The sequence below is a fragment of the Lipophrys pholis genome (assembly GCF_963383615.2).
Source record: "Lipophrys pholis genome assembly, chromosome: 3".
NCBI classification, from domain to species: domain Eukaryota; kingdom Metazoa; phylum Chordata; class Actinopteri; order Blenniiformes; family Blenniidae; genus Lipophrys; species Lipophrys pholis.
Genome location: NC_137627.1, coordinates 15295294 through 15322325, shown reverse-complemented (window position 1 = coordinate 15322325; position 27032 = coordinate 15295294). Strand labels below are relative to the sequence as shown.

The following is a 27032-nucleotide window of genomic DNA, read 5'->3' as shown; positions in this document are numbered from 1 at the left end:
ACAGTAACGAGGATGTGAGCTGAGGGTCTTCATGGTTTTGTCTCTATGTACAATATGGCTTCTCTGAGTGGAAGAGACACATAAATCAACACAGTCATCTAGAGAAAGACACAGAGCAGAGTTCGTTATTGTTGAGATGAAGTCTTAAGGGAGGACCAGTCAAAAGTTTCCGTGTCCCGTTTTCTCTGGGAGTCACTGTCACGGGTCCACGCAAGGGCGACACAATAAATTCCTATGGCGGCGGCGTGTCACACACTTTAGATTGCAGTTATTCAACTCATTGTCCAATTAGTTTCGTCCTTAGAGGCTTAATGTCCTGCCACTTCTGTCTCCCCTGCCCTTTTCAACGTCTTTCTTTCCGTCCTGTCACTCCGCTCCCTCCTTCATTTTTGTTTCCTCCTCTCACCTCCTCCCCACCGAGACTCAGTCCTCCTCCGTGCCCGCAGCCCCCCTCAGTCCATTCATACAGAAGGGGAGGCTGGAGGAGAAAGGGCTGTCAGACGGCGAGAAACCACTGAAGGGTGGCAGGCCGGCCAGCCGTTGTAGGTGGGGGAAGAAGGCTGGTGGGGGTCCCTTGTGGTGGTCCGAGCGTAGCTGCAAGCCATCACTGTGTCCTGCGCTGTGGTGGTGGGAGGGGGGCAGCTCAGGTGGAGCGTAGCGGATAGTGCTCGGGGCGTAGAGGCTTTGAGGGCCCTGCGGGCCCAGTGCGAGGGGGTGGAAGAGGACCCGCCCCGCTGCACCGCCAGCAGCCAGTCTCTGGAGCAGCTCGAAGTCGGGGCCATTACCTGCAACGCCACCACCGCTGCCGCGACTGACCACCCCGGACACTGCCCTGTCCTCGCGGGGGAGCGGGGAGGACACGGTCATGGCGGGGGACAGGGCTGGGGACGGGGGTGTGAACAGCCCCTTCGGTGGGGCTTCACTGCTGGAAGAAGAGTCGGGGATGGGGGTGGTGGGGCTGTCGCCGTTGAGACTGTTGGATGGTGTGTGTGCATGTGAGGGCTGCGGCTGTATGGCGTGTGAAGCGGAAGTCTGCGTGTGTGACCCCCAGCGCCCTCCGGTGGCCAGGGCTTCGTGTTCAGTCTTGATGCTGGGGCTGGCAGGCAGAGGAGACGGAGTCACCACACTCTTGAGCTGCTGGATCACGGCCCGGCCGTTGTGCACCCTCCCTGCCCTCTCCCCTCTCGTCGGGGTATCTCCTCCCCGGCTCTGTTTACCTCCTCCCCCGCTGTCTTCCTGTTTCAATCTGTCGCTGTCTCCCCCCTGGTCCCAATCCGTCTCCTCCTCTTCCTCGCCGTCGCTTTCGCTCGCCAGGTCCGAGGAGGCCGACACGCTCTCCTCGGTGTGACGGAGCTCCTCCAGTCTGCGGCGGGTCTCGGGAGGTGCCCCCTCGGGGTCGGACCGCAGCAGGCGCTTCCTCCTGTCCTCTGATTGGATGGCAGCGGGGGTGAATTTCTCTCTGCCTTTAGTGTCGGGGTCACTCTTTCCCACTGAGCTCTTCACTGGCTGCGAGCCTGAGGATGAAGAGGGGGGATTTTCATGAAAAAAGGACGAAGCGACACAGGCAGATGTTTCTGTATGTCAGTGAGCACCGAGGGAAGGTGGCGATGTGCAGAGTTGCGTACCTCGGGCCTGCGGGGAGCTGTTGGTGGGAGATGAGCTAACCCGGAGTCGCTCTGCTCTGATGCTCTCCGGTAGCTGCAGCAGATCGAGGGGAGTGTCGGGCAACTCTGTTCGACTGGATGGACAGATGTGAAAATGGATGAGGGAAAACTGATGGAGAAGAGGTGGACGTATACGCAAATAAACGTCCACCACTTAAAGCCACTTACACTTAAAAAAACAAAAACAGCAAACACGAGTGTCGCACTGATTTGAGTGAATACTTAGAGATGGAAACAACATATAATCAGCCTAATAACAACCTCCAATAACCAAACTGCCGAACAACCTTGTAACCTCAGCCTAACGCACACCCAGTACCCCCCCCCCCCCCCCCCCCCCACACACACACACACAAGCAGACCCCACCCTTCAAGACACACACACACACACACACACAGAAAAAACACACACACACAAACACACATTACACCCTACTCAGCCGCCCACCTATACACAGTTAAGCTCAGACAAGGAGGAGGCTGTTGGAGAAGTTAATGAGCTCTTGTAATTACAGCACTAATTAACTAAAACACCATTCAGCCCCAAAATTCTGACATCCATTTGTTGTAATTATATAGCTTCAGTCCAATTAGCATTTGAAATTCAGCCGACTCCTCTTGTTTTTGTCTGACTCCTGTGTTGATGTGCACATATTTTGTCATGTGTGTGTGTGTGTGTGTGTGTGTGTGTGTGTGTGTGTGTGTGTGTGTGTGTGTGTGTGTGCATGTGTGAAATAGTGTGGAGCATGTGCATGGATCTTCTGCATATATTTGCATTCTGTGTCTGTGTGATAACAAGAGAGAATAAAAAAAATATATATTTCATTAGTCTACGGAGTGAAAATGATAAAGTAAACCGGTATGTATGACTAAATTTTGGGTAGTACTACATCAAGGGATGATTACATTTGTGAAGTTCTCCTTATATTATAAATCCTATTATCTGTTTGTTGTTTTTGAGCCACTTTCATAGCAGTTTTAACCTTTCAGAGACACTCAATGCCTGAAAGTGGAAGTTGGAAAAGTTTGCAGCAGAAGCGCCATGATTTGTTCCTATTTGCACAAACTTAGAAATCCTACATAAGTTGCACCACTGTTATTATGTCCTCTGTGACTTTCATTAACTCATCAGTGTTCGTTAGGAAGAAAATGTTGAAATGAGCAAGTGACTGAATGCATGACAAAAATATCATATTGTTAATATTGTTTTTCACTTCCTGTCAGTTGAACACACTTTCTAACTTTTTTAAAATGTTGTCATCAAGTAACTTATTAACTAAATAAGGTGTACGGTTCTTTTCATTTATCAGTTTGGAGATCCTACAATGAGATCATGTCACAGTGTCATTCAGATAATAGACAATACGTACTTCATTGTCATTTTAAAATCTATATTTTACTTGCCAGCAAGAAAAGTGACAAAATAAAGTTACAATAAATATCAAAAACCTCTGTCGTAAAATATAAGTTTGCTCAAACTGGATATAACACATTCAGAAATCACTTACAAGGGGATTCACGTCATCTGTGTTTTATGGTTCATTTGTACATTAAATCAGACCAAATTTAGGAAAATATAAAAACTGTATGCTACATTTGAGGTTATCTAGCACTATTGGTGTTAAATGTCTATAAAAGTACTTTATTTCAAAAGGCAAGTGTAAAGTGCTTTGATGTCTTTTATTTTTGAGTATCCTCATCAGTTTCCTCACGTTAGATGCAGTAAAAGTTACGATTCCCAACAATCTCACTACATTTCATCATCCATCACTTCAAAGGACGACCGCGCGCAGCGTGAGGCTGGCTTTTGTAAACCTGGATTATATCTGCTCCGGTGAGGAGCAGACCGTGGCTGCACTGACCTCAGGACATAGTTAACCCAGATGACGTTGCGTTCATGAGGAGCTTTGTGGTTGATGGAGACGGTGGCAGTAGACTGGATCCAGAGGTAGCCTCCTCTCCGCTGGAGCCAGCGATAGTAACCCGTCACCACCTGGCCTTTCCTCAGCACTGAGGGCGGCGGAGGAGAGAGGAGGACCACAGGAAGAGGCGCAGGTTACTGATACGGCAGTTCATGATAGTGTCAGCAGAGGGCGCCTATCACAATAGCACAAAGGCTTTTCAACAGGCACCCCTCTCTCTCAGGTTGAGATATGGTGAAGGGGAACAGGGATGCGGCTGGATTTCATGCACGCCATATGCATATGGGTGTCACTCACGGTCCTCGTGGCTCTGCCGGAGGTTTTCCAGGTCTTCTACGTGGATGAAATGGTAACAGGTGTGCCCCACCACCTCCGCCGGGGTCAGATCCATATACTCCGAGATCCTGGAAAGCAAAACAAAATCAAAGAAAACAACATATTTGTCAACTAAACAGAAGCAGATGTGTCTCCTAAAAACCGCCAACTGTCCGGGTAGTCTGCCAAAATACTCATGAAAAAACATGAAACACATTTTAAAAATGTGCAGTGACACTCACAACGACGATCGCTGTCTCATTGCCCACGCGCCCCAAAATAAAACCTCATACCTGTTCTCACAGTACGTGACCTGTAGGTCCATGTTCACTCGGAAGACAAACATTTGGCTCTCCATGCGGACTTCATTCAGCGTGGTGGGTGGAAGAGTGTGCGCCAGTGCGACCAGACCCATCGGCCGACGCACCGAGCGCGTGGACCCCGGGACAAGCGCGGGACGGCAGCGTATCCGTCCCGTCACGTGGATTACCTGACGAGCAGAAGACAGAGCTCTCACACAGGAAGCCAATTTGAGAGGAACCCTGGTGAATAACGAGGCCGATAATAAATTGATGCACTGCAAAAATGTGAGGATGAAGGAGAAAAGTATTCGGAAACGTTCCATTCGGCATTAATCCGACCCGACGCTTCAAAGATAAAGAATGCGGCCGTTCTGGTTTTACAGCGGTGAGGTGCAGTAAACTGTTATGTGTGGCAGTTCAGTGTAAAATAAGGTCACAGCCGTAAAACATGCACACAACGACCACCTTGACAACGCCATGAAACGCCGCAAGCACAAAACAAAATGACAGGCATCAGCTTATTTCACCACCGAGGGAAGAAGGTACAGGGAACGTGCAAAAGTTTTAGGCAGGATGGATATAATGTTGCATGAGACCAGTTAATTTTTTAAAAAGCATCAATTCCTTAGGATGACCTACAACTTCTTTATTTTTACTAAATCTGCAGTAGGATTGCCTAAAACACATTTAATTCATCTCCCTACACTAAGAGTGAATATATGTTTTGGCCACGCCCCGTCAAGGTCGCATGATCCTCGTTTGGATTTGGCACAAGTTTCATGGGTTGTTTTTTTCCCTGATGCAACCAGGGTAAGGGACCCACGGCGGTGACACCATTAGAACAGGGTGAGATTATTTGAACAAGCATGTTTCCCTAACTTCTAGACCAACACTGCTCCATCTCTATGCGCCAGGGCTGCGCTTCATGCCGCTGGCTCTAAGATGGAGATTATTTGTACTCTGCCGGATAGTAAATCTGAAGCCAATCAGATGTTCAAAACTTTTGCACAATCATGTGTGTTCCTGTAATTGACACCTTGTATCCAGAAGACTTGACGTGCAGGCCTCTTTTGGTGAGCGTGGACTTCATGCGGATGAAGTAGCCGCGGTCGGGAGGTTCGTCAGCGGGGGAATGAGGACTCGATGGAGCTGCTGAGAACAACAGGGGACACATTAATATGCATTCAACAAATGACATCATTTTCCTTTTAAATTTATTTTCAGGGTGCAAATTCGGTTCAATTAAATAATGACAAAGAGGTTTCACCAACCAAACAGCAGTTCAATCACTCACAAACATCTATTCTTTAATGTCATGAGGTCCTTCACTCAGGCCAGATCAATAATTTCCCTCAAAATTGAGGTGTTTAACTTTTGTTATTGTTGTTTGTTATCAAGTGCTGGTGTTCAGATTTTAATGCTATATTGTACTTATTTACCATTATCTTCACTAAATAAAGGATATTAATGAGATTATTTTGTTTACTACTTGTAAAATATTGAAGTACTCTGCATAAAAAGTCTAATTTGATGACCTGAGGTCAGTGAATACACAATTAAAAAAGTATTTGAGTTGATTTTTGGTTATAATAAATATACTTTTATGGATTCATGTCATCTTCAAAAATATTAAGCCATTTTTGACAGGTGAATTTAAGATGTTTAAGCTGAAATGAACAGAAAAATAGTTTTATCATCACCCTTGTCAAGTATTGGCTGAAGCATTTTTTTAAAGTTCTTAAAAAAAACTGAACCAACTAGAGAATAATTGATATTAAAGAACAGCTTATATTTAAGCTAAATATAATGGCCTCAGTCTCACTCCTGATGTAGCTGGAGGAGGGAGGTTATTTTACCAGCATCATACCTGGACAAAAAAAAAAAAAAAAGACTTAGGCCAATAGTTTCGGCAGCGATATATATTTCAGTTTTTCCGCTTCTCTGCTTTATATAGGCAGCAGAACAGTACCAGGTTCAGGTGTACCAGCTAACGAGGAAGCGGATGCCGAGCTGGAGGCGCTCTCGGGGGCGGTGTGACAGCCGGCCTCGGCCCGCAGGTGCGGCCTGATCCCCAGCCGCTCGGCCATCTCCACGTGGTCCGCCGGGTGGATGTAGTCAAACACGCTGCTGCCGGTCAGTTCCACCTGAACAGAGGCATGGCGATCAAAACCAGATGCTTGGAGCACAAATAACTACTCATGAGCGAGTACACGCACTTGCACCACACACACACACACACACACACACACACACACACACACACACACACAGACACACACATACACGTACACACACACACATACACAATCACACAGAAAAAAAAAAAAAAATCAATACACGTTATGACAGGAAAATGAAAGCACCGCTCTGGGTTACAACTCAACAAGGAATGTGGAGGTTGTAAGACACACTCCACCACCACCACCACCACCACCACCACTCCAACACACACATACATTTAAGTCAAGTCTCGGAGGACCAAGTGACTACAGCGCTACACAAATAAAAAACCAGGGGAGATAAAAATCAATTGTATTTGCTGATTAAAAACAGGTGAACTCCAACTATCTCCAAAGGTCACATTACTATTCTCCTTATTCCCCGTGTCCCACCCTGCTTCTTCATTCAGTTACACTTCATCCCAGCAGGCATAAAGAGCATCGCAACAGCTCATACAGCTCTATATGATCCTATCATCATAATGCATCATAGTCGCATCTCTAATCATTTAAAGGTAATAATGGCGCCGCTCTTGCATGGCATTCATAAAAGCAGCACAATCGGAAAAGGTGTGATTCCATCTGAAGCAGTAAATGAGTGTTTGCGCGTGTGCATGTGTGTCAGAAAGAGAAGGGGGGGGGGGGGGGGGGGTATGCATGTTTGCACACATCTACGCGGCTTCTATTTCATCTGTGAATGTGTGTGTGTGTGTGTGTGTGTGTCTGTGTGTGTGTGTGTGTGTGCGTGTGTGCGTGCGTGTGTGCGTGCGTGCCAATACTATTCCATCTGATAAAGCCGTGGCTGCAGCAGCCTCACACCCTTGTCTGTAGGACACAGCCATTTATTACCGGATTAGAGCCATTTACTGCGGGCTTTATGGGAGCTTCAGCAGGCCCTCAAGGACATCACAGCCGGGGGAGAGAAAGAAGGGGAAACGGGGAAGGCGAGAGCAGAGAAACGAGAGCGATTGACGGTGGGTGAGCTGGACAGGGGGGTGGGGGGGGGGGGGGGGGGGGGGGGGGTATAGGAATCCCCACTGGGTGAAAGGAAGATGAAGTAGGGGCTGGAGTTCCGCAGCCAAAAACGGTGCTTAATTTCTCAAGAGATGCTACCTGCCCTGAACACAAGATTACATGTTAGCTTTGATTGGCACCATGCAAAATAATTGTCCATCACACTTTTACTGTCAGATTGTAACTAAACTGACAAACATAAAGATTTTTAAATGTACGCATTTAAAAAAAAAATCTCAGATTTTTAACACCACTTCAGTTTTCATCGATGTCTTCATTTGTAAACTGTAAATTTGCAATGAATATCAAAATGTTATGTTAAGATGCTGAGAACCATCATAACTAAAAAAAAAAGAAAAAAAAGCTGAGAATATTCAGAAAAATTGAGAATCCAATTTTTTCGTTCTTTATCAAAATTAGATTGTTGAAAATCTTGAAGTTATTCTCACTTCAGTCTCACAATTCTCTTGCTAAAAACCAGAAAAGACTTTTTTCTAACTCGAAACTTTGGAGTGTGGCATTAAAACAATTGCCTATAACGAAGCCCACATGTCACATAACAACACTTTTATGAGGAAGCATTTGTATGAAGAAGAGGATCATTGGGAGACTATATAAATTATATTGCACAAGGTGTGTTTCTATTGTGTTTGGCAAGAAATTCACATTGTAACTGAGGTCAAACTTAACTATTGTTTTCTTCTCATGCAACAAGTGCGAGTGATACAGGTGGATGAGAGCAGCCTGTAATAAACTGTGTTGACAAACTTAGTAACTTAATCATGGTCCATCCAATGTGTTTAAATCCACAGAGAAATATCTTTTCGAGGTTTAAAGAACGCATGCAGAAAGGTCCACAAAAGTCTGATCTTCCCTGTCTTTAACTGTACAAATACAACATCAGAATCTATCAATCAAATCTTGCCTAAACCGAATCGTTCAATAATGTTTTCAATTTTGTTCACATGCGCCTACTGAGATAATGAATTTTTGACAAATTGGGTGACAGAGTTTGGTTTTAGGAATTCTGAATGGACCAAGCTTTGCGCACTGCCTTAAATACTGATTACATTCAGGATCTATTTTTCTCGCAGCCTGTCTGTCTGCCTGTCCCAGGTTAAAGGTGTATTTCATGAATAGCAATTTATCTCCAAAGTGAATTGTTCGTTTTCAAAGAAGGACTAAATGCAACTCTGCTCAGAACACTGGACAAGCCATGTGAAGGGGACACAATCCCCTGGCCCTGTGGTATTGGAAAACAAGGTAGAGAGACAAACAGGTCCTTATGGAGCTTTAGCGGGCTTAAGACCTATCCGAATAATATCACTCCATCACAAGCAGGAGGGAGGGATTGAAAAAAGATCAGACAGAAATGAGAAGATGAGAAAGAGACGGAGCGATTGAGAGGATGAGTCAGGCTCAGACATAAAAACAGGTATAGGATGTGGCGCGAAGGGAGACGTGAGGAGAGACCGAGATCATTCAAATCAGTGTGTGCGTGTGTGTGTGTGTGTGTGTGTGTGTGTGTGTGTGTGTGTGTGTGTGTGTGTGTGTGTGTGCGCGCGCGCCTGTGTGTGTTTGTGTGTGTGTGTGTGCGTGTGTATGCAAGCACACGGCGTGCCTCTGTTTCTCTGCGTATGTGACTAGACTGTCTGTTTTTATGTCTCTGTGTGTCATTGTGTGTCATTGTTTGTGTGAGTAGTTGTCTGTCAGTGCATCTGTGTGGACCTTGTGTGGGTGTGTGTGTGTGTGTGTGTGTGTGTGTGTGTGTGTGTGTGTGTGTGTGTGTGTGTGTGTGTGTGTGTGTGTGTGTGTGCGTGCGTGCATGCACGTGCATGTACGTATGGTGGTGTGGCGGGGATGGGGGGCAGCGAGCAGGGGAAGGAGAGACATGATATAAATAATAGCAGGGGGCTTTAATATGTATGAGGCATCCGGGCAGTGGTCCACAACATACTCTCAGCCCTCAACCCTCACTGACTGATGGGAGAGGAGAGAGGGAGGGAGGGGGGGGGGGAGAGAAGGGGTGGGGGGGAGGGGGAGCGGGGGCTGCATACTAACCATTTGCAGATCAATTCTCTCCTCCCTCAATCTACCATCCTTCCTCCCTTCTCTTTACCCCATTTATCCCTGTTTTTCCTTCTCCCGGCCCATACTCTTTCTTCTCCATCCCTTTCGTGTCTCCTCCCTGCAATTCCTCATCTTCCTTACTTTTGCATCCCTTCATCCATCCTTTCTTTGCCTCCTCCACCTCCCAATGTTTAGTCCCCCCCCACAGCCTCATCTGCTCGGTGGCGTTTCCCAGGTTTATCACTGTGCGTCCACCTCGGACACCAAGTGAGAAAAAACTGATACCTGTAGGCGCCGGGGGAGTGGGCGGCGGGCTGTGCCCTTGGTCAAGGTGCCTGACCTGGGCTAAGCCGGCTAAGCAACCCCACTGTCAGGGGAGCGGCCCAGGGTGTAAGCCAGGGCAGAGGGGTCAGACAGGGGGGGACAGGAGATGCGGGGCAGGGGCGGTCCACAGGGGCGACATGCCCTCTAAAACAAACCACCGGTTATACTTTCTCGCTCAGAAGATCGTTTGTTTGTCTGTCCTTCCTCTCTCCCCTGTGTCCGCCTCTACTCGCCAACAAAGTCTATCGAAGTGTTTTTGTCCTCTCCCTCCCACCTTTCTGCTTTCCCTTCTTGTATGTTTTTCCTTCTCGCCATTTGTGTCCATAAACACACCATCTACTCCCTCTCATACGCCCTACTAACTCACTCTGTCTGCCCTTTCTGGCTGTCTCTTTCTGATCATAAACCTCTTCTGTCCACGCCGCTCTCATCTTTTCTGGAAGGTAAACGTCGTGTTGTATGCTCAAGGTTTTGAACGTAATCTTCGATCATAAATAATTTCATTAGAATGCTGATGGCTTAGGCCCTGTTTGAGTAGATGTGATGGGTTAGGCCATCTGCTCAGCTGATAAGAACAGCTCTGTTTTATTAGCATCTCCACCAAAGCCTCGGCTGTCTTGTTTACCTAGGCAATCCCAAGGCGAATTTCATTCCTACTGCACATTTAAACTCTATTTACACACTCAGACGCTCCCTCTCTCGCTCTTCACTTTACCACTGTCTCTCCTTTATTCATCTGCTTTATTTTCCATTTCTCTTGTAATTGTCTGTCTGGTTCTCTCCATTTCACCCATTTTTTTATTTATTTTTTTTATTCTATCTTTAGGTTGCCTCCGCTCTAACTGTTGATTCGGTATCTTTTGATTTTTTTGTTTTTGTCCCAACACATTCGATCCGTTTGATTATATGCACAGGCATTACACAGGCATCAGTTTTTGTAAATCACAGAGTCTGAACTCTTGATCACTGAATCATTTTCGCAGGTCTGTTGTACTTTAACACAATGTTTGCGTGGCCAAAAAAGAAAGAACCTACGTCTATAAATTGTAATTGCTCCTCTTTTCCAAGACAGCGAGGAAAAGCAACAGATGCTATGAAGACGTCAGACGGCCAACAACGTGAAGACTCGCTTTGTGCTTTCTGTGACTCAACTTCCCTTGACAATCTTGTTTTTGCCTGTGGTTTAAATGCTCACATTGCTCCGGTGAAGTGGATTCCAAGTTGTGTTGTTGGGTGAGGTTAAAGATACAAAGAAATGCAAGAAGCATCAGATGTGTGTGATTAACGTTTGAGCAGAACTGAAACTTGAGAAGAAATTTTAAAGAACATGAATAAATACAAGCATCCACTTAGAATTATGGCGACAAGGACTTAAAAATGCTGTCCTCATCAAGTGAAAATGAGCATGGAGCTTTATTTCTGAAGGCTGCTTGGAAGAGAAAAGAAGGCCAGATTATTACTGTTACTGCATTCAGACTGCCGTTAAAGTTGAAAAAGTGAAAATCATTTGAATAAAACCTGCGCGGTAAATTGCAGGACTCCCCTTATGGCTTTTGTATATATAAGTTTTGCTTGAAGTCTGTTAAAAGTTCAGCTGACAGTAATAATGACCATCTGAGGTCACATCGCATACGAAGTCCAAAACAACATGCAGCTCCCCAGAAGTATCCTGCTTCTTGAAGTCTTTTTAATTAAATGACTTTAACTTTTGAAAATATGCGTTTGCTTTGTCGGCTCTCATGATGAAGCACTTTCTCCCTGGTTGTGGATTTTGCCCCAGTCTCGTTCATGGCTGCTGTGTCTGAGAGGGAAGTTTCCACATAGCCCACACAGACATGGCAGCGATAACAGCAACTAATGACTTTTGAACGTATTTACCGAGACAGAGAGCTGTGCTTGAGAGGAAAAAAAACATTCAAAAGTGTCCTTTAATGTTGCCTACGATCGCTTTCAATCACAGCAAATTCACACATTAAAAAAAGCCTCCACTCCATTAGTTCTGTTATTGTTGCACTAACTCCCCCCCCCCCCACACCCCCCCCCCCACCCCCCCCCCCCCCCCCCACTCCCGTGCTGTACCTATTCTTCTTACTTTGAAACATCTCTTTCTTATCACACCTCTCCTCCTTTCCTCCCCCTCTCTTTCTCTCTGGCTGTCTCTATCTATCTTCCCATCCCCCTTGGTGTTTTTCCCCCTCCCTACAATCAATGTGGCTTTTAAGATGCCTATCGATTTGTTCCCCTAGACAGGCCCAGCGCGCTGGGGCGACACTTTGATTGCTGGGCCAGTAATTACTGTTATTATTTATGCATCTGGGCAAAATGGCAGGACTTAACATTCACAGTACAAGAGGCCACAGGCAATCAACAGAGGTGAGCACCTGGAGAGGGAGAGAGGGTGGCCGAGAGAGGCAGGGAGAGAGGAGCACTGCCCCTGTGAGAGTTGCACTCCAGAGATGAGCTCCAAGAGTGCAGTCAAAGATATTCACACACACACACACACACACACACACACACACACACACACACACACACACACACACACACACACACACACACACACACACACACACACACACACACACACACACACACACACACACACTCACACATGCACTCCTGGGAGGGGATATAAGAGCGTAAGCAGAAGACAGGCACATGTGTGCAAACGTACTTGTATACAAAGGATTATTCTTATGAGTGTGAGAGGTAGAGTGAGGTGAGGTCATCTTACCTGTGAGAGTCCCAGGTAGATAGAAACCGTCTCTGAGATGTAGAGGAAGCGTCCCTCATGACTGACCACAAACACAAAGCCATCTAGAGACTGTGCACGCACACACGCACGCACGCACACACGCACACACACACACGCGCACACACACGCGCACACACACGGACATACATAAAGGCAAACAGAAACAAGACAGACAAATTAGAGCAATTAGTGTGTATCGAACAAATTACAATGAGCCGGAGAACAAACAACCTGTCACCCCTCGGCCTCTTCTCTCAATTCACGAGTGCGCTCACACACAAAGACACGTAACATGCATAAATGTGAGCAGACATGAAACAACTCCCATAGATGCAAGCTGCAGCCTCGCGCACCATCTGTGAGCAAGACCTGCATTACCAAACACACCGAGAGCAACGCCGAGACAGATATACCACATGTGCACAAACACACAGAAACAAATACGGCAAAGAGACAAGAGGAGCTGAGCGTATAGAGCGAGGTTGTTTCAATCAACTGTAATAAACTCAAGAGTCAGAGCTTCGTCCCAGATCTCCGGCAGCACACACACACACACACAAACACACACGGGTACAGACAACAGACACAGATGCAGACAGGACCAGAGTCATTACAGTCTGCAGTGATTCTAACGAGAAGTGAAAGGTATACAGCCAGCCCATTAGACGGAACTGCTTCAGAGAATAATATTAATCGTCATAACAAGCATCCAGGAGTGAGCCGACGTAGCCCCGGCCTCACACACATGCACCCAGACCAGGACCACTTTGCTCTAGAAAAAAATGATTGCTATTTTGGCGGCCCAGTGCTTAAAGTGGCAGTGGTAATTTATGCAACTGACACATCCAGTATGCAAATGTGTGGCCGGGGTGTGGGGCGTCGTGTGTCGCGGCGAGGAGAAACCAGCCGCCTGAATGTCGGAGAACTAAAGTGCAATTATCAGGCTATTACGGCAGGAGGACGGCTGGGAGGGAAGAATCATACAGTTTTTCTGGAGCGTTAATTTGATTTCTATCAGCGCCTCTCCCTAAGCCTCCGTTCCTCTTTAAAATGCGACAGGAGAGCAGACATATGTAACATTTCTTTGTTTTACCACAACCCTCTCACTTCCAAATGCTCTCTTTTCTTTCTCTTCCACTGCTACCTGTTTCCTCTGCCCCCCCCCACCCACCCACCCACCCACCCCACAAAGTAAAATCTGCAGCACTACTTTCTTTGCACCTCCTCTGTGGCATTTTTGTCTCTGCATTCTGCATTTCATCACCCCTGCAGCCCTTTTGCCCCAAAATACCCCTCAGGCTCCATTCATCTGTCAGCGTAAAAGGGGGGGGGGCATTCTTTGGCAGCCAACAATATCGTCCGAACATCTGAGGTCCATGCAGTGTGTGTGTGTGTGTCTGTGCGTGTACTTTTAGGAGCTTGTCTGGGAATATAAGTGGTGAAAGGAAGACTTGAGTCAGTGCAGACCGAGCTCACACAGCTACAACACACTACAACACAAATTACACCTGACCTTGTGATTCATCTGTAACAACAAGGGCCTCTCTGCATATACATTAAAGCACAGCCACGCATACAAAAGCACACATCTTAAACTTTTCAGATAAACAGAGAGATGAGGTGCGTCTTTCTGGGTTAAGGGGAAAAAAAAATCTACCTTTCAAAAGCACATTGGATTATATAAAAGTGCTGTTAGGAAGTAGATGGTGGGAGGGTGCGAGTGCTGCGACAGTTACCTGCAGGAGGTGAGCCCCCAGGTGCTGCTCAAACATATCAGTGGCCAAAGAATGAGATGATCGTCGAACTGCAGAAAGACAAAAGACAAACCCGCATCAGGTACAAATGGACATCAACATTGTCTGTGGATTTTTATCAATGCGGGACTTTCTTTCTCCTCGCGTTACGTTGACTTATGGTTGTGGGAAAAGCACAGGTGACTTTACGACATTAATCACAGCTCTGGTCGGTTCAAGTGTCTTCAAATGTCTTCAGTGAGGAAAATGAAGAAAGCTGTCTGCAGGACTTAAACATCAGTCCTGCCACTGTTGTGGACAAGTTGTAATAATGATAACGCGCACCGGAAGAACATGCAAACTGGCAGAAGGGATGGCCGAAATCCCTTTAGACTCGGAGGGGAAAACCAGAACAACAACAACAACGAAAAAAACACAGAGAACATGCAAAGCCTATCAAGACTCGTACGGGGAACTTTTTCCACTGTGAGGTCAGAGTGTTAACTACTACATAGTTGTGCAGTCTAGTGCAGAGGCAGTTTCAGCAAAGTTATATCAAGTAGTATTCACAGCGAGTAGAGCAGGTTGGTTTACAGGTTAGATTTAAAGGTGGTAAAAAGGTTCCTGGGTCGTCAGTGAAAGCAGAAGACAAGATGTCTGTCTGAGAGGTAATTTCTCCGAAGGGGTTTGGAGTTGTAGTTTGACTCCAACTGTGAACTTCTCCTGTTAGATGTTTCTCATTTCTGCCTCCTCTGATGGCCTGTTAGCTCTCTATAGTCCAGCCACCAATGGATGAAACTCAACATCCACACATACATTGTACAGAAGTAGAAGCCACTGTAGCAATTTCTGCTCACTTTTTTTGATTAAATCCTTTTCCTTACTTTTATTATCTCATAAATTTGTTGGGTCTGTGTCCAAAACATCTTCCAGATTATTACACGGGTGCTGACGTGCAGCACTAATATTCTCTTCAATGAACACACATGTAATGCCTTTGTGCAACTGAGCTTTTTTTTTTTTTTACAAAGCATTATGAACAAGCTAATTTCCAATGTGGAAAAAAAAAAGACGAATAATTAAAAAAAAAAAAAAAAAAGCCTTGTTTGTAACATTTTGCGAGGTTATCCCGCAGGATGACTCAGACACGGAGGGCTGGTTTCGGCAAAGGGAGCCGTATGTTTGACAGCCAATGAAATTGACATTTTGCTTGGGCCTTTCAACTGAATTTTATCTCGACTAAGACCAAGAGTCCATATCAGTAAATGGTTTGCTGCCATGACCAGGTCCAGCTGGTTTACTACTTTCAAAGCAAATTGAATCAGGTCAACTAGAGTTAGTCATGTGTTCTAGATAGGTACAGCTTGTGCCGGATTCATAGACTTTGTTAGAATTGCACATATTCTTTGAATCAGGAAAGAGATATAATTAAATGTAGCAGGTAGTCTACCTTTAGTCTGGGTTATTACAGATTAGACGTGTAAGTAATTACTCAAAATGATCTGAAAATTGGGTTTTTGTAAAAACGTTGCATCTCTACGACATCTTTAAATCTGCACTGAAATGAAAAGTGAAAGTTGAAGCAATCATGTCGGATCAGAGAGAAATCGACCGTTTTTTGCAAAAAAAAAAAAAATGCATAAGGAGGGACGCATACCGCTCAATCTGCAGACACGCAAACAAACACACACACACACACACACACACACACACACACACACACACACACACACACACACACACACACACACACACACACACACACACACACACGGTGTCTGCATCACCACTCTTAATGCATCCCAAACACAAGCTATCAGAGCTGCTTCAGTGCCAAAGTGGTGCTGTTTACCAAGGCAATTACAATACAAATAGAGTTGGAGGTGGTTAGGTGGTGGGGGAGAGGGGGTGGGGATAGGTACGAGAGGAGCAGAGAGGGTTGGGGAAAATGAGAAAACACTAAGGAAGGCGTGAGTGATCACTTTCTCCGAAGCAAATGCAGGCACGGTGGGCCGCAGTGACGTAGAAGATTAATCTAGCAATCAGGCGCATTTACTGTTTTATGTCAGAAAGAGTATGTGACGGTATGTGTATACACCTGCCAGGGTGTGATTGCAAAAGTGGGGACCATATGTGAGAACTAATCTCACTCCAACAGGGTTGTTTTTGAACACAATGTTCTCTATCCAGCGGAGACAAACTATGTGTGCGCGTGTGCACGTGCATGAGGTTACGTGCATGACTTTTTAAGAATAAACCGATATCTTAGTGTGTGTGTGTGTGTGTGTGTGTGTGTGTGTGTGTGTCGCTGCAAGGCTGAGGGAAATCAATACACGTTATGACAGGAAAATGAAAGCGCTGCTCTGGGTTACAACTGAACACAGAGGGAGGGTTGGAACACACACACACACACACACACACACACACACACACACACACACACACACACACACACACACACACACACACACACACACACACACACACACACACACACACACACACACCAAGACTGTGCACAGTGATGAATTCTCATGCACAGACTACACAGCAACAAACATGCCCTCCGATTAAACGACACAAATACCCCCCACGCACACACACACACACACACGCACACACGCACAGGGATGCAAGCGCGCACGCACACACAAAAACAAACTCCTTCACACACACATAAATACAGAGTTGCCGGACAAAGCCACAGTGGCATTGTGAGATTGGGGTCCCCCTGTGTGACTGAGTGTGAATATAAATAAGGCAAGTCCATTCAGGACTTTGAAAGGGGGTCTGGTGCTGGGACCCTTCAGCCTAGTCACTTGCTGCCTGAAGGGGGATGGGGAGCCCATCTCGCTCTTTGCCTGCCTGTCAGGCTCCCTTGTGGGGCAGCGGTAGAGCTACAGAGCAAGGGTGTCTGGAGGAAGCAACCCCCATCGTGACCATATAAGAATGAATGAAAATGGACACACACACACACACACAGAAGACACGCACACACACGCAACATGATGTTAATGTGTGCATGTAACAACGATGAATATAGATGCACGGAATGTGCATGTGCGTGCGTGTGTGTCCTGCGCTTCATGCCACAGATCCCTGAAGGAGTGAAGGTGACGGTGGGAGATCAGTTGTGCTGAGTAGTGTCAGCGGGGAGACGGAAACACTGGATGTGACATGAGGCCAGCAGGGCTGACGGATGAGTCACACCCTCACACACACACACGCACGCACATGCAAACACCCACACACACGCATACACACAAACTTACAGACACAAATACACAGAGGACTATTTATCAAAGACTGCCACGTTACAATAGGGCAGCTTGAAGACCAAAACACTGGACCTGGTGTGTGCGTGTGTGTGTGCGTGTGTGTGTGCGTGCGTGTGCGTGTGTGTGTGTGTGTGTATGTGTGTGTGTGTGTGTGTGTGATCTCGCACACATGTGAGGAGAGAGAGTCTCACAGCGGTGTTGGTATCTCACCCCGAGAACAAAGATCCTTCTGTAGTGGGGCTGTGAACCTCCACTTCTGTGCGTCTGAGTGTCTTTGCATTATTTAGTGATTGTCCTTAAATATTGTCCATTCTATCGTGTGTTTTCCAAATAGTAAATCCACCATTATTCATAATAATCTGATCGCAACTTGAATGCCTGTTTTGACCCTTAAACCTTTCCGGGATCCTGACATCAGGCCAAAAAGACAAAAGGATGTGAGAACGTCCATAACCTTACTGTTCAAACAGGCTTAGGCAGAAGCAGCCAAAACAATGTGCGTTCACAAAGAAAGGTCAGACTACTTAAATAAGACTTATACAAGACAAAACACCATGTACATCCCCAAAAGGTTTATGAGCATCTTTTATAGTTTCATATATATGCAACTACCAAGCAAGATTTTGGATCTCTAGGAATAAATCTGTTTTTTACATTTACTAAATGTCACACAACTGGATAACTTCCCCTTTTACAACATATTTAAGAAGGTATTTTATTATTTTATCCTCAACTCAAGACTTCTTGATATCGGAGAGTTGGTTACATTCATTCAAATCAAGGCTAGCTTTACTTTAATTTGGTAGCAGACACAATTATGATAATTGAAGTGCAGGGAAATGTGCATTTTTCACTTCTGTACCGCCCCAATCCACTAATCGAAGAGTCAATCACAAGCCGTTTGTTTATTTAAAAACAAAGTCTTATTTATCCGTCTGACTCCCAGATCCACGCCAACTGCTTTAAGCGGCAAATATTACCATATAAATAGTGGACAGAACCAATTCAAAACATTTCTTTAAAATGGATTGTGTGAGTGACCAGTCAGGTTTACAGGCATGTAATATGAACACATCAGCGTGCAGACCTGTGCATGCAATTGAGATCTTTGATCGCTCCTTTCTCTTGCACTCCCATTTCATTAGTTACCCAGGGCTCGGCTGTGAGGTTTAATTTCATTGTGGGAATAGGAGACAAAATGGGACAGGGCGCGATCGGACACGTTAATTATAGTCTGACTCGCAGGTCAATTCTTAGGGTCTCTCCCAGCGCGCCACCAGAAGAAAAGATTTGACTGACTGAATGAAAAATTTGAATGATTTTCATTATACCTCTGTCTAATACATAATTTAGTCTCAGTTAAGTACATGAGTAATGGCCGCGTGCACACACACACACACACACACACACACACACACAGATGAACGCACACCCAACTATATCCCGACTTCCTCACAATCTTCCATCCCCGCCCCCCCACACAGTGTCAACCTTTTTAACCAGGTTAGGGTGTTACCATGGGAACCATACAGATAACAGACGCAGCAAACCCCTCTTTCTCTTCCTCTAAACTCCTCTCTCGGTCTTCTCATCCGTCTTTGTCTCTCAAGTTTTGGCTCAGCCGCCGGAGTTTCACCCTTTCAAAACAAGAGCCTGATCGCATGCCAAGTTGTTTACTACCATCCAAACGTGACGTTTCGACTGTTCAACAGACAGTGAGAGAAAGAGTGACCCTGATCGCACCGTCCTTCTCCGGTACAATTATCTTCTCACTCTGACATCCATCCCTCCCTCCTTCTCGCTCGCTCCCCGTCTATCTCCCCTCCATCTCTCCGTCTCCTCTCCGTCGCTCCCTCGCTTCTTTTGCGGTCGAACATAATTTGAGTGCAATTAACTTCCCTTAAAAGCCCCGGCTGCTTTAAACGCTGTGAATTAGAAGGGAGGCAGACACGGGGAGATCGCGAAGAGGTGGGGGAGACAGAAGGGAGGTGAGGGAAACGAAGGCAGTGGGAGACGAGGGGGGGGGGGGGGGGGGAGCGGAGGGAGAATGAGAGTCAATGTCGGTAGCGCCGGGGAGAAGAGAGGTGTGTTTGACCTCACTAGCAGAGACAGTAAAACACTTCAGCTGGCCCTGTTGCTGGCAGTGACTTGTCATTGTACTGTACCTTGTAAAAGACTGAGGGGTTGTCCCGCCGCGTATTGCACCTGTTAGAGGTGGAGATAAATGTGTTGTCTTTGTCTGCCTTTTCCCAACAACACAACCTAACACTCAACCTGAGATTTTAAAGGGCCATTCTGTCGTTTTACAACTTTTTTTCTTCTTTTTTTTTACCATCCTGATAAACCTGTGCTGACCAAGTTATGGTAGAATAAATGATTTGACTCACAGATGCCTTGATTTCAACTAATATGTAGGCTAATACATAATATAAAATTGTAAAAAAAAAAGTCCCGGCTGGGCACATTCTCTCCGGTTGTTTCCCTGAGAATGCATTAAGTGATTTTTTTACTTAAATTGGCACGTCGTAAGTTAATGATAAACATGCAAATGTATATTGATTTGACATTCTATGGTATTTGCCGATTTGTGAATAAACAAGTCAAGTCACTCAATGACAATGCTTCGTAGAACATACAGTAAATGAGGTTGAGCTTTGTTAGCAGGTAAAGTAAAACCCTAAAGACATGTTTAACAGCTTCCTGGTCTATTATCAAGAAAGGGACTGGGCGTGTGTAGCTCTGTCCCGACAATCCCGTTGTGCGGACAATCTATAGCATTTCATTTCTCTTATTCCAAACAATAAATGATCTATTCGCAAATCTTTTACAAATGTGCATTTTTCAGTTGAAAGGTGGCCACAGTTATTTTTTGGAAATTTTGAATGAATACTATTTATTGAGTACAGAGACGTAATCCTGGTCAGACTCGAAAGAGATTCATATAATTATTGAGATTTTAAAGTCAAACTGATCTTGCAGCAAGACATCATGTTTATGTGGACACCGCGCAGTTTAACTGCAGTCATGTAGACATCAGCATGTGCCTGTCCAATTTAACTGTCAGGATGTGGTCAGCGGAGCAATGAGTAGGGAAAAAAAAATCACACTTCAAACTTTTCCAGAGAGGCGCCATGTGACACACAGAAGTGCTTTCCAGACCCTTAATGAATGGGAAATGTTAATGGAGCATGTAAATACAGATTATTGTTTCAACTCATTGAACCTACACAGGTTGGATTATCTGTCTGCACACAGTTTTTTGTATGTCCAGCGAGGACACTGTTGTTGTAGTTTTACCAGTTTTACGTATTCAGGCTGCTTTGTTTGATCGATTGTAGCTCCTGCTGCTCCCAGATCTCAGCAATTAGTGTGGTGAGTACAATCTTATCGCGGGCAAGACAAAGCTCGGGAGAAGCTCCGGTTGGAATAAATCGGACTTATCTTTTAACAGGGCATTTAAAAACGTAACGAAAAAAAAAAAAAAAAGGGAAGAAAAGAATTATTCACCGTGGGGGTAAAAGTGTCTTAAAGGAGTCCTTGAATGTGCCGTGTAAATAGATGCACACAATCACAAGCACACCCTACACAATGTACATCACGGGTCATTTTACTTTTCCTGCCTTCAACCTTTCCCTTCGTTTGCTCCCTTCTTCCATAATCTGTCTCTCTCCTCCCTCCATTCCTCCCTCTTCTGCTCTCTCAATCTCTCTCTCGCTCCCTCTCTCTGTGAAGGTCATGCAATTGATTTTCCTCTGTCTATTCATTTTTCAAGACTGGCTTTGAAACGTGGGAAGCAGACAAAAGCCACTCCGGCCCCTCCCCTTTCGCTCCATCCCTCTCCGCTCCTCCGCCCTCCACCTTCCTTCCCTCCGCGCTGGCCCTCGCCCATCCAGAAACCCTCGGACAAGAGGGAATGTGGAGGAATGCAAACGGCACCCCCAGCTCCTCTCTCCTAACGCTGCTTTCCTTCCTCCCCACTTTCCCTCTGTCTTTATTCCTCGTACATTTGTCCCTTCCCCTCCTCTCGTGCCTCCGCTCCCTTTCAGCTGGATCCCTGACCACATTCCACTAACGGAATTAAAGTCATGCATCACACTTAAATCCGTGCCAATGCATTGTGGGTAGACTTGTTCAAACTGATGTCCAAATTAGCATTGCATTTTCGGCGTCGGCCCCACCGAGACTGTGTGACCGGCTTGTAAAAAAATCTACAAACATTCAATAAAAACACTGAAGATATCAGATCCCGACCTTCACGCAGGTGCTGCAGGGTTCTGTATATTTACAGTTATTGTTCACATTTGTATGGGAAGCACTTCTCATTGTGGCGTAAACAGCATTCCTCACAACTGTCTTTCCACCGCAACTCCCATTCATACACAGGACAGCGCGGCCACTCGCGCTCTCCAAAGAGAAGGTATTTTCTATCAAGGTTAAGAAAAGCCTTGAACACAGAGGAAAAATAATTCACCACACGTGGAGTACAGCCAAGGCTGCAGCTTGTATGGATATCACTCAAACGTTCCAATTGTGCATCGCAGTCAGGAAGAATGGCTATTGATGGGACCTCACAGATTCAGCCATAGCAATGTAAATACATTTGAAGCGACTGTGGCTTCGGATTATCACTGTCTGTGTATTCTACAGGGTGTTTACGTTCACTGAGCAAGATAGTTAATGGTGGCATACTGCTGTGGAATATTGCAGTTATTTGTTTGGTTAATGATGAATCCATATGACCGCAGATGCATGAAATTACAACTTTAAAGTGCTCCAATTGTTTTGTTTTGTTCTGTTTTATTATTAATAAAACTATAGCTCATGACTTCCTTTTCGATCAATTACACCAAAAGCATGGTATTTACATTGCACTCTAAAGCAAGTCAAACTCAAACTTTGAAAATAATTATTTTACCCAGTTTACGTGCATATTTACAAAGCGAGAGGCCAGAAGCTGGGGTGTGAAACGGGAAACGGATAGGACCACAAGAAAGGCCAGTTCTGTCCGCTGGATGACCACATAAAGTGTCAAACTGACCAAGACGACAATGCATTCAATTTTTCAAAGAAACAAACGGCTGTTACTAATCCATCCAAGGGGTATAAATGAAGGTCATAATGCTTGAGAGCCAAAATTGAACAGTAGATTGACGCCTGTAAATGACAGATCAATGGCATAAAGCCGACAGCTTGCTAACTTAATGCAAGCAGGTGTTTATAAAAACAAGCAAAACATTTGAGATTGGATGGACGGATGGATGGATGGATGGATGGATGGATGGATGGATGGATGGATGGATGGATGGATGGATGGATGGATGGATGGATGGATGGATGGATGGATGGATGGAAATCTTCCCAGTTTGATATGTTGCAAGGTTAAAGTAGAAAGTTGACTTTTCAACAAATAATTTTTCATCCCTATTGTGGTTGATATTCTAAAAACTACTGAACTGTATTTTTTGATGTGACCATCATTCATCTTTTTATCACATGAGTCCCTGTCTGGTAAATGCCATGATTTTACTTCCACACCACAGACCTCCTGTGATTGATACACAGTCTCCATCATCAATAAAATATGTTATATGACTCTTTCAGAGGATAATCTTCAACATTAGAAATTACATAACCTTTATTAAAAATAAATAAATAAATAAATAAAAAAATATATATACATTGTTTTTAAAAGGTTCTGACTGAGTAAAGTACTATTTTGGTATGGGTACTGTAACTTGAACAGAACTAATACTCTGAACACCATCATACACCTTCAGGAATATGTGATACACAGAGTAGTGCAGCACGCCACATGTAGATGCACAGAAACATGTTATTAACATGACTGTTTTGTTTTTTTTGCTCACATTTTGTTGAATTAGTCAAGAATGGACGCACACACACACATACACACACACACACACACACACACACACACACACACACACACACACACACACACACACACACACACTTGTAATTGTACTGTAGCTGCATCGTTTCCTCCCAGTAATAGTAGCAATTAGACAGGCTGTATAATTACACTGTCCTCGTTATATAGTTAATTTCTGTAATTACAAATTGTACCAATAGTTTCCTCCCTCTTTGCATATCACCCACCTCCCTATTCCTCGAACACACAAATTATATTCATACTCACACCAGCCAGTGGAAAGATAAACATGCATGTTTACAGGCTTCTGAAAGAGTGTGTGACTTAATTTGCACACGGACGCACGCACACACACACACACACACACACACACACACACACACACACACACACACACACACACACACACATACACAATAGACTATATAATATTGAGTTTTTGCGGGCAGGATTCTGCAGTCAGATCAGACAGCTCAGTTTTGCTTTTGATTGACAGGCAGATCAGATTTAAAACATGAATTTCAACTCTGTTTAGCACTGTTAGAAACGGGCTGAAATGTAGATATTGTGAGGCGTAAACTGTCTATCAGAGTCATATTTAATATAATTCTGCATACTTGCATGATGGTGTTGTCAAAATTGACATTTAGATCAGACAATCTGCTAAAAAGAATTTATAACAAGCCATTGAAATGTTTTCTGTTCTCAAGTCCGGGGAAAAAAGGTCCCAAAATGATGTGGGTAGTTCGTCACTGTAGTCAGTAGTAGAGCACTGGGAAGTTAACTGGGATGCAGCACCATTAGATTCTGGGGGTCAGGGTGGGATGTGTCTTCACAGCATGTTCTTTTTTTTCTTCTTTTCATTTTTAGGTGGAAATAGTCTAAAAAAAACCTATGAATTTTTTTTCTTTTATCAAGACACGTATTTTAGAGTCAACTTCTTTTTCAGTGTCATGGAGATAAATGAAAATTACAAAATTAACTTGGTTCCAAAATCACAAGCAGAATAGACACAATACCTTTAGATTATAATCCAGACCTATCATGTGTATGAATTAAGGACTAGAGAATGAGCATGAACATTTTTCAGTTTTTTAAGTTGGTCATAGTTGGTGGATGCCACTGAAGCGTCTACCTAAAATAAAGTGCATGTTGTCGCCGATTGAACACACTTCAGAGGTTCGTTGCAAATTCTTAAAACTCCGAACTCTATTTGGTTCTAAAAAAGTACATTTCCATGCAAGTCAAGATGTATATTAATATACACAGAACAAGCCGTTTTCAATCCTAGTTTGTTTCCTTATGCATTTCTCATTTGCTTACCTTTGCAGTTGCTGTCCCCCTCCAGCAGAGGGCACCAGGGTGGGTCCCCCTGGCTGGCAAAGGTTCGCATGTGCAGGTAGCTGATGGTCAGCCGGATGACCGAAGCCTTGTCCAGTTGGCTGGTGATGGCCCCGGGCAGCGGCAGCATCTTGGCCAGCTCGAAGAACTCAAAGTTCTCCTTACCCCGCCGCGAACGAGCCGCATTGCGAGATTTCTCCTTACGCAGGTTCTGGAGACTTGAGACGTGGACACGAGAGAGCACATTAAAGGAGGAAACGAAAGCAAGGACGAGGTGGAAAGGCAGACATAAATTGTAGAAAGAGAAATGTGCAGAGGTGGGAAAATATCAGACGGTTAGTCTGAATCAGCACTGTGTAAGTAGAGTTGAAAGTGATCAGGGGTATCACTTAATGGCCATTGACTGACTACCTGTTGATTGATTCATGCTCTGTGTAAATGACCTCAGCGTCAATCCAGAAAACTCATTTCATAAATACGTATAATCACAATGACGGCTGCAATCCAAGTGAAACAATCTCCATTCTGACCCATCTCTTTGCAGATTGAACTGGTAATTACAGACAAACTCACTACTTTTATCTGGCAGAGCAGGGTCCTAATAATGCCATTTGCTCCAAAATCCATATGTGAACACATACACACAATCTTGCACTGCCTCGCTCTCCAACCCCCCCCCCCCCCCCCCCCTCCCCCAGCCCCCCCCCTCTCATCTGGTCCCGGACTAGTGAGCTGAAGCTGTGATTGAGGGATCAATAGGGGAGGGAGGGACAGAGTGACAGAGGGGGGCCGGGGCTCAGGTAGCCTGTCTCTGTGATTGGGTATTGACTCTCCTCAATGGGGCCTGAGTGGTGGAATTATGTTGTCACAGCCACTTCACAATTTGTGTCGGTGCTGGGCTGAAATAAAGTGTGTGTGTGTGTGTGTGTGTGTGTGTGTGTGTGTGTGTGTGTGTGTGTGTGTGTGTGTGTGGTGTGTGTGTGTGTGTGTGTGTGTGTGTGTGTGTGTGTGTGTGTGACAGAGAGAAAGAGAGATGGACAAGAAAGAAGAATCAGCCGTTCTCCCTTGTGTCTGTGTTGTTGATTTTCATCCTGAGAAAGACCTCCAGTGTGTGTGTGTGTGTGTGTGTGTGTGTGTGTGTGTGTGTGTGTGTACACGTGACAGAACAAGACAACAAAGGAACATGTGTGCAGCATCCATGTTTATATCTTAATCATTCAACACAGCTGTTGGATTCATTCCTGTTCGACTCTAATAAGTGAAATCAGTGTGTCTTTCTGTGAGTGTGTGTGGACTCATGCTGCCAGCCTCTGTAACATCTCATTATTATACTGCCTCGACCCCAGCCACCGAGAACAATCAATACACACACATTGATTCTGCTTAGTTTTTATATCCGGCTGTAAATGACTGCCCATTAATAATTCCAGCCAAATTTACTTAATCTCCCTCAAAGGGGAGGAGATTCGCCGCACTGACAGGATTGGCAGGTGAGCAACAATACAGGTTATGTGTGGTGGAGGGGAGAACACACACTCACGTCTCCTGTATTGTGTTTTATTGATAGGAAAGTCGTCTTTGGGCTGTCAGTGTGTGCAAGGGTGTTAATGCACGGATTTCACCTTGCAGAGATTAATTCATGGGCATGCATGCAGGCTTTTACTGTATCAGGGTGTGTTTGTGTGTGCGCGCGTGCGTGCATGCGTGCGCGTGCATGCATGCGTGCGTGCGTGTGTGTGTGTGTCGTGTCTCACCAGGGCAGTGTGGGAGGCTTGGCCAGTAGTCCTTGTAGGAAATCCCACTCCACGCTCACACATTTCCCCTCGCTGACAAATGGCATGGTGGCCATCCTTCTACCAATCACGTGCCAACGCCGCCGTTAACGAAGGCTTTGATTGGCTGAGGATGGGACAGACCTGGAAGTTTTGGAGAGAGAAGGAAAGAACGTCAATGGAGAAATGTGTCTTTATTCACGCTGTATGAACATGTGATCTTGAGCAAAAATGTTTCTAAAAAAAACTTCATTTTTGTTTTATATCATTAAGCAAACACTCCTGAAGTTTGATGGAAGCATGACACAACATTTCCTTTAGTTGTTATGGACAAAGGCAGGTTACACCCTGGACAGTTCACAAGGCCATCACAGGTCAAGCAGAGAGACACACACACACACACACACACACACACACACATTTTCATAAT

The 27032-nt window shown here is 45.1% G+C and overlaps 1 protein-coding gene across 1 annotated transcript; it reads right to left on the bottom strand.

Annotated features, from left to right (window-relative positions):
- Positions 1 to 423: 423 nt before the first annotated feature.
- On the bottom strand, positions 424 to 26679 carry npas1 (neuronal PAS domain protein 1; the record flags this gene model as incomplete). The annotated part of the gene is made up of 11 exons (XM_080459233.1): positions 424 to 1514; positions 1626 to 1738; positions 3527 to 3674; positions 3884 to 3990; positions 4195 to 4391; positions 5240 to 5355; positions 6173 to 6347; positions 12565 to 12654; positions 14322 to 14389; positions 24813 to 25048; positions 26585 to 26679. The coding sequence occupies 11 exons, from the start codon at positions 26677 to 26679 to the stop codon at positions 424 to 426; spliced, it is 2436 nt and encodes an 811-aa protein (XP_080315359.1).
- Positions 26680 to 27032: the final 353 nt, after the last annotated feature.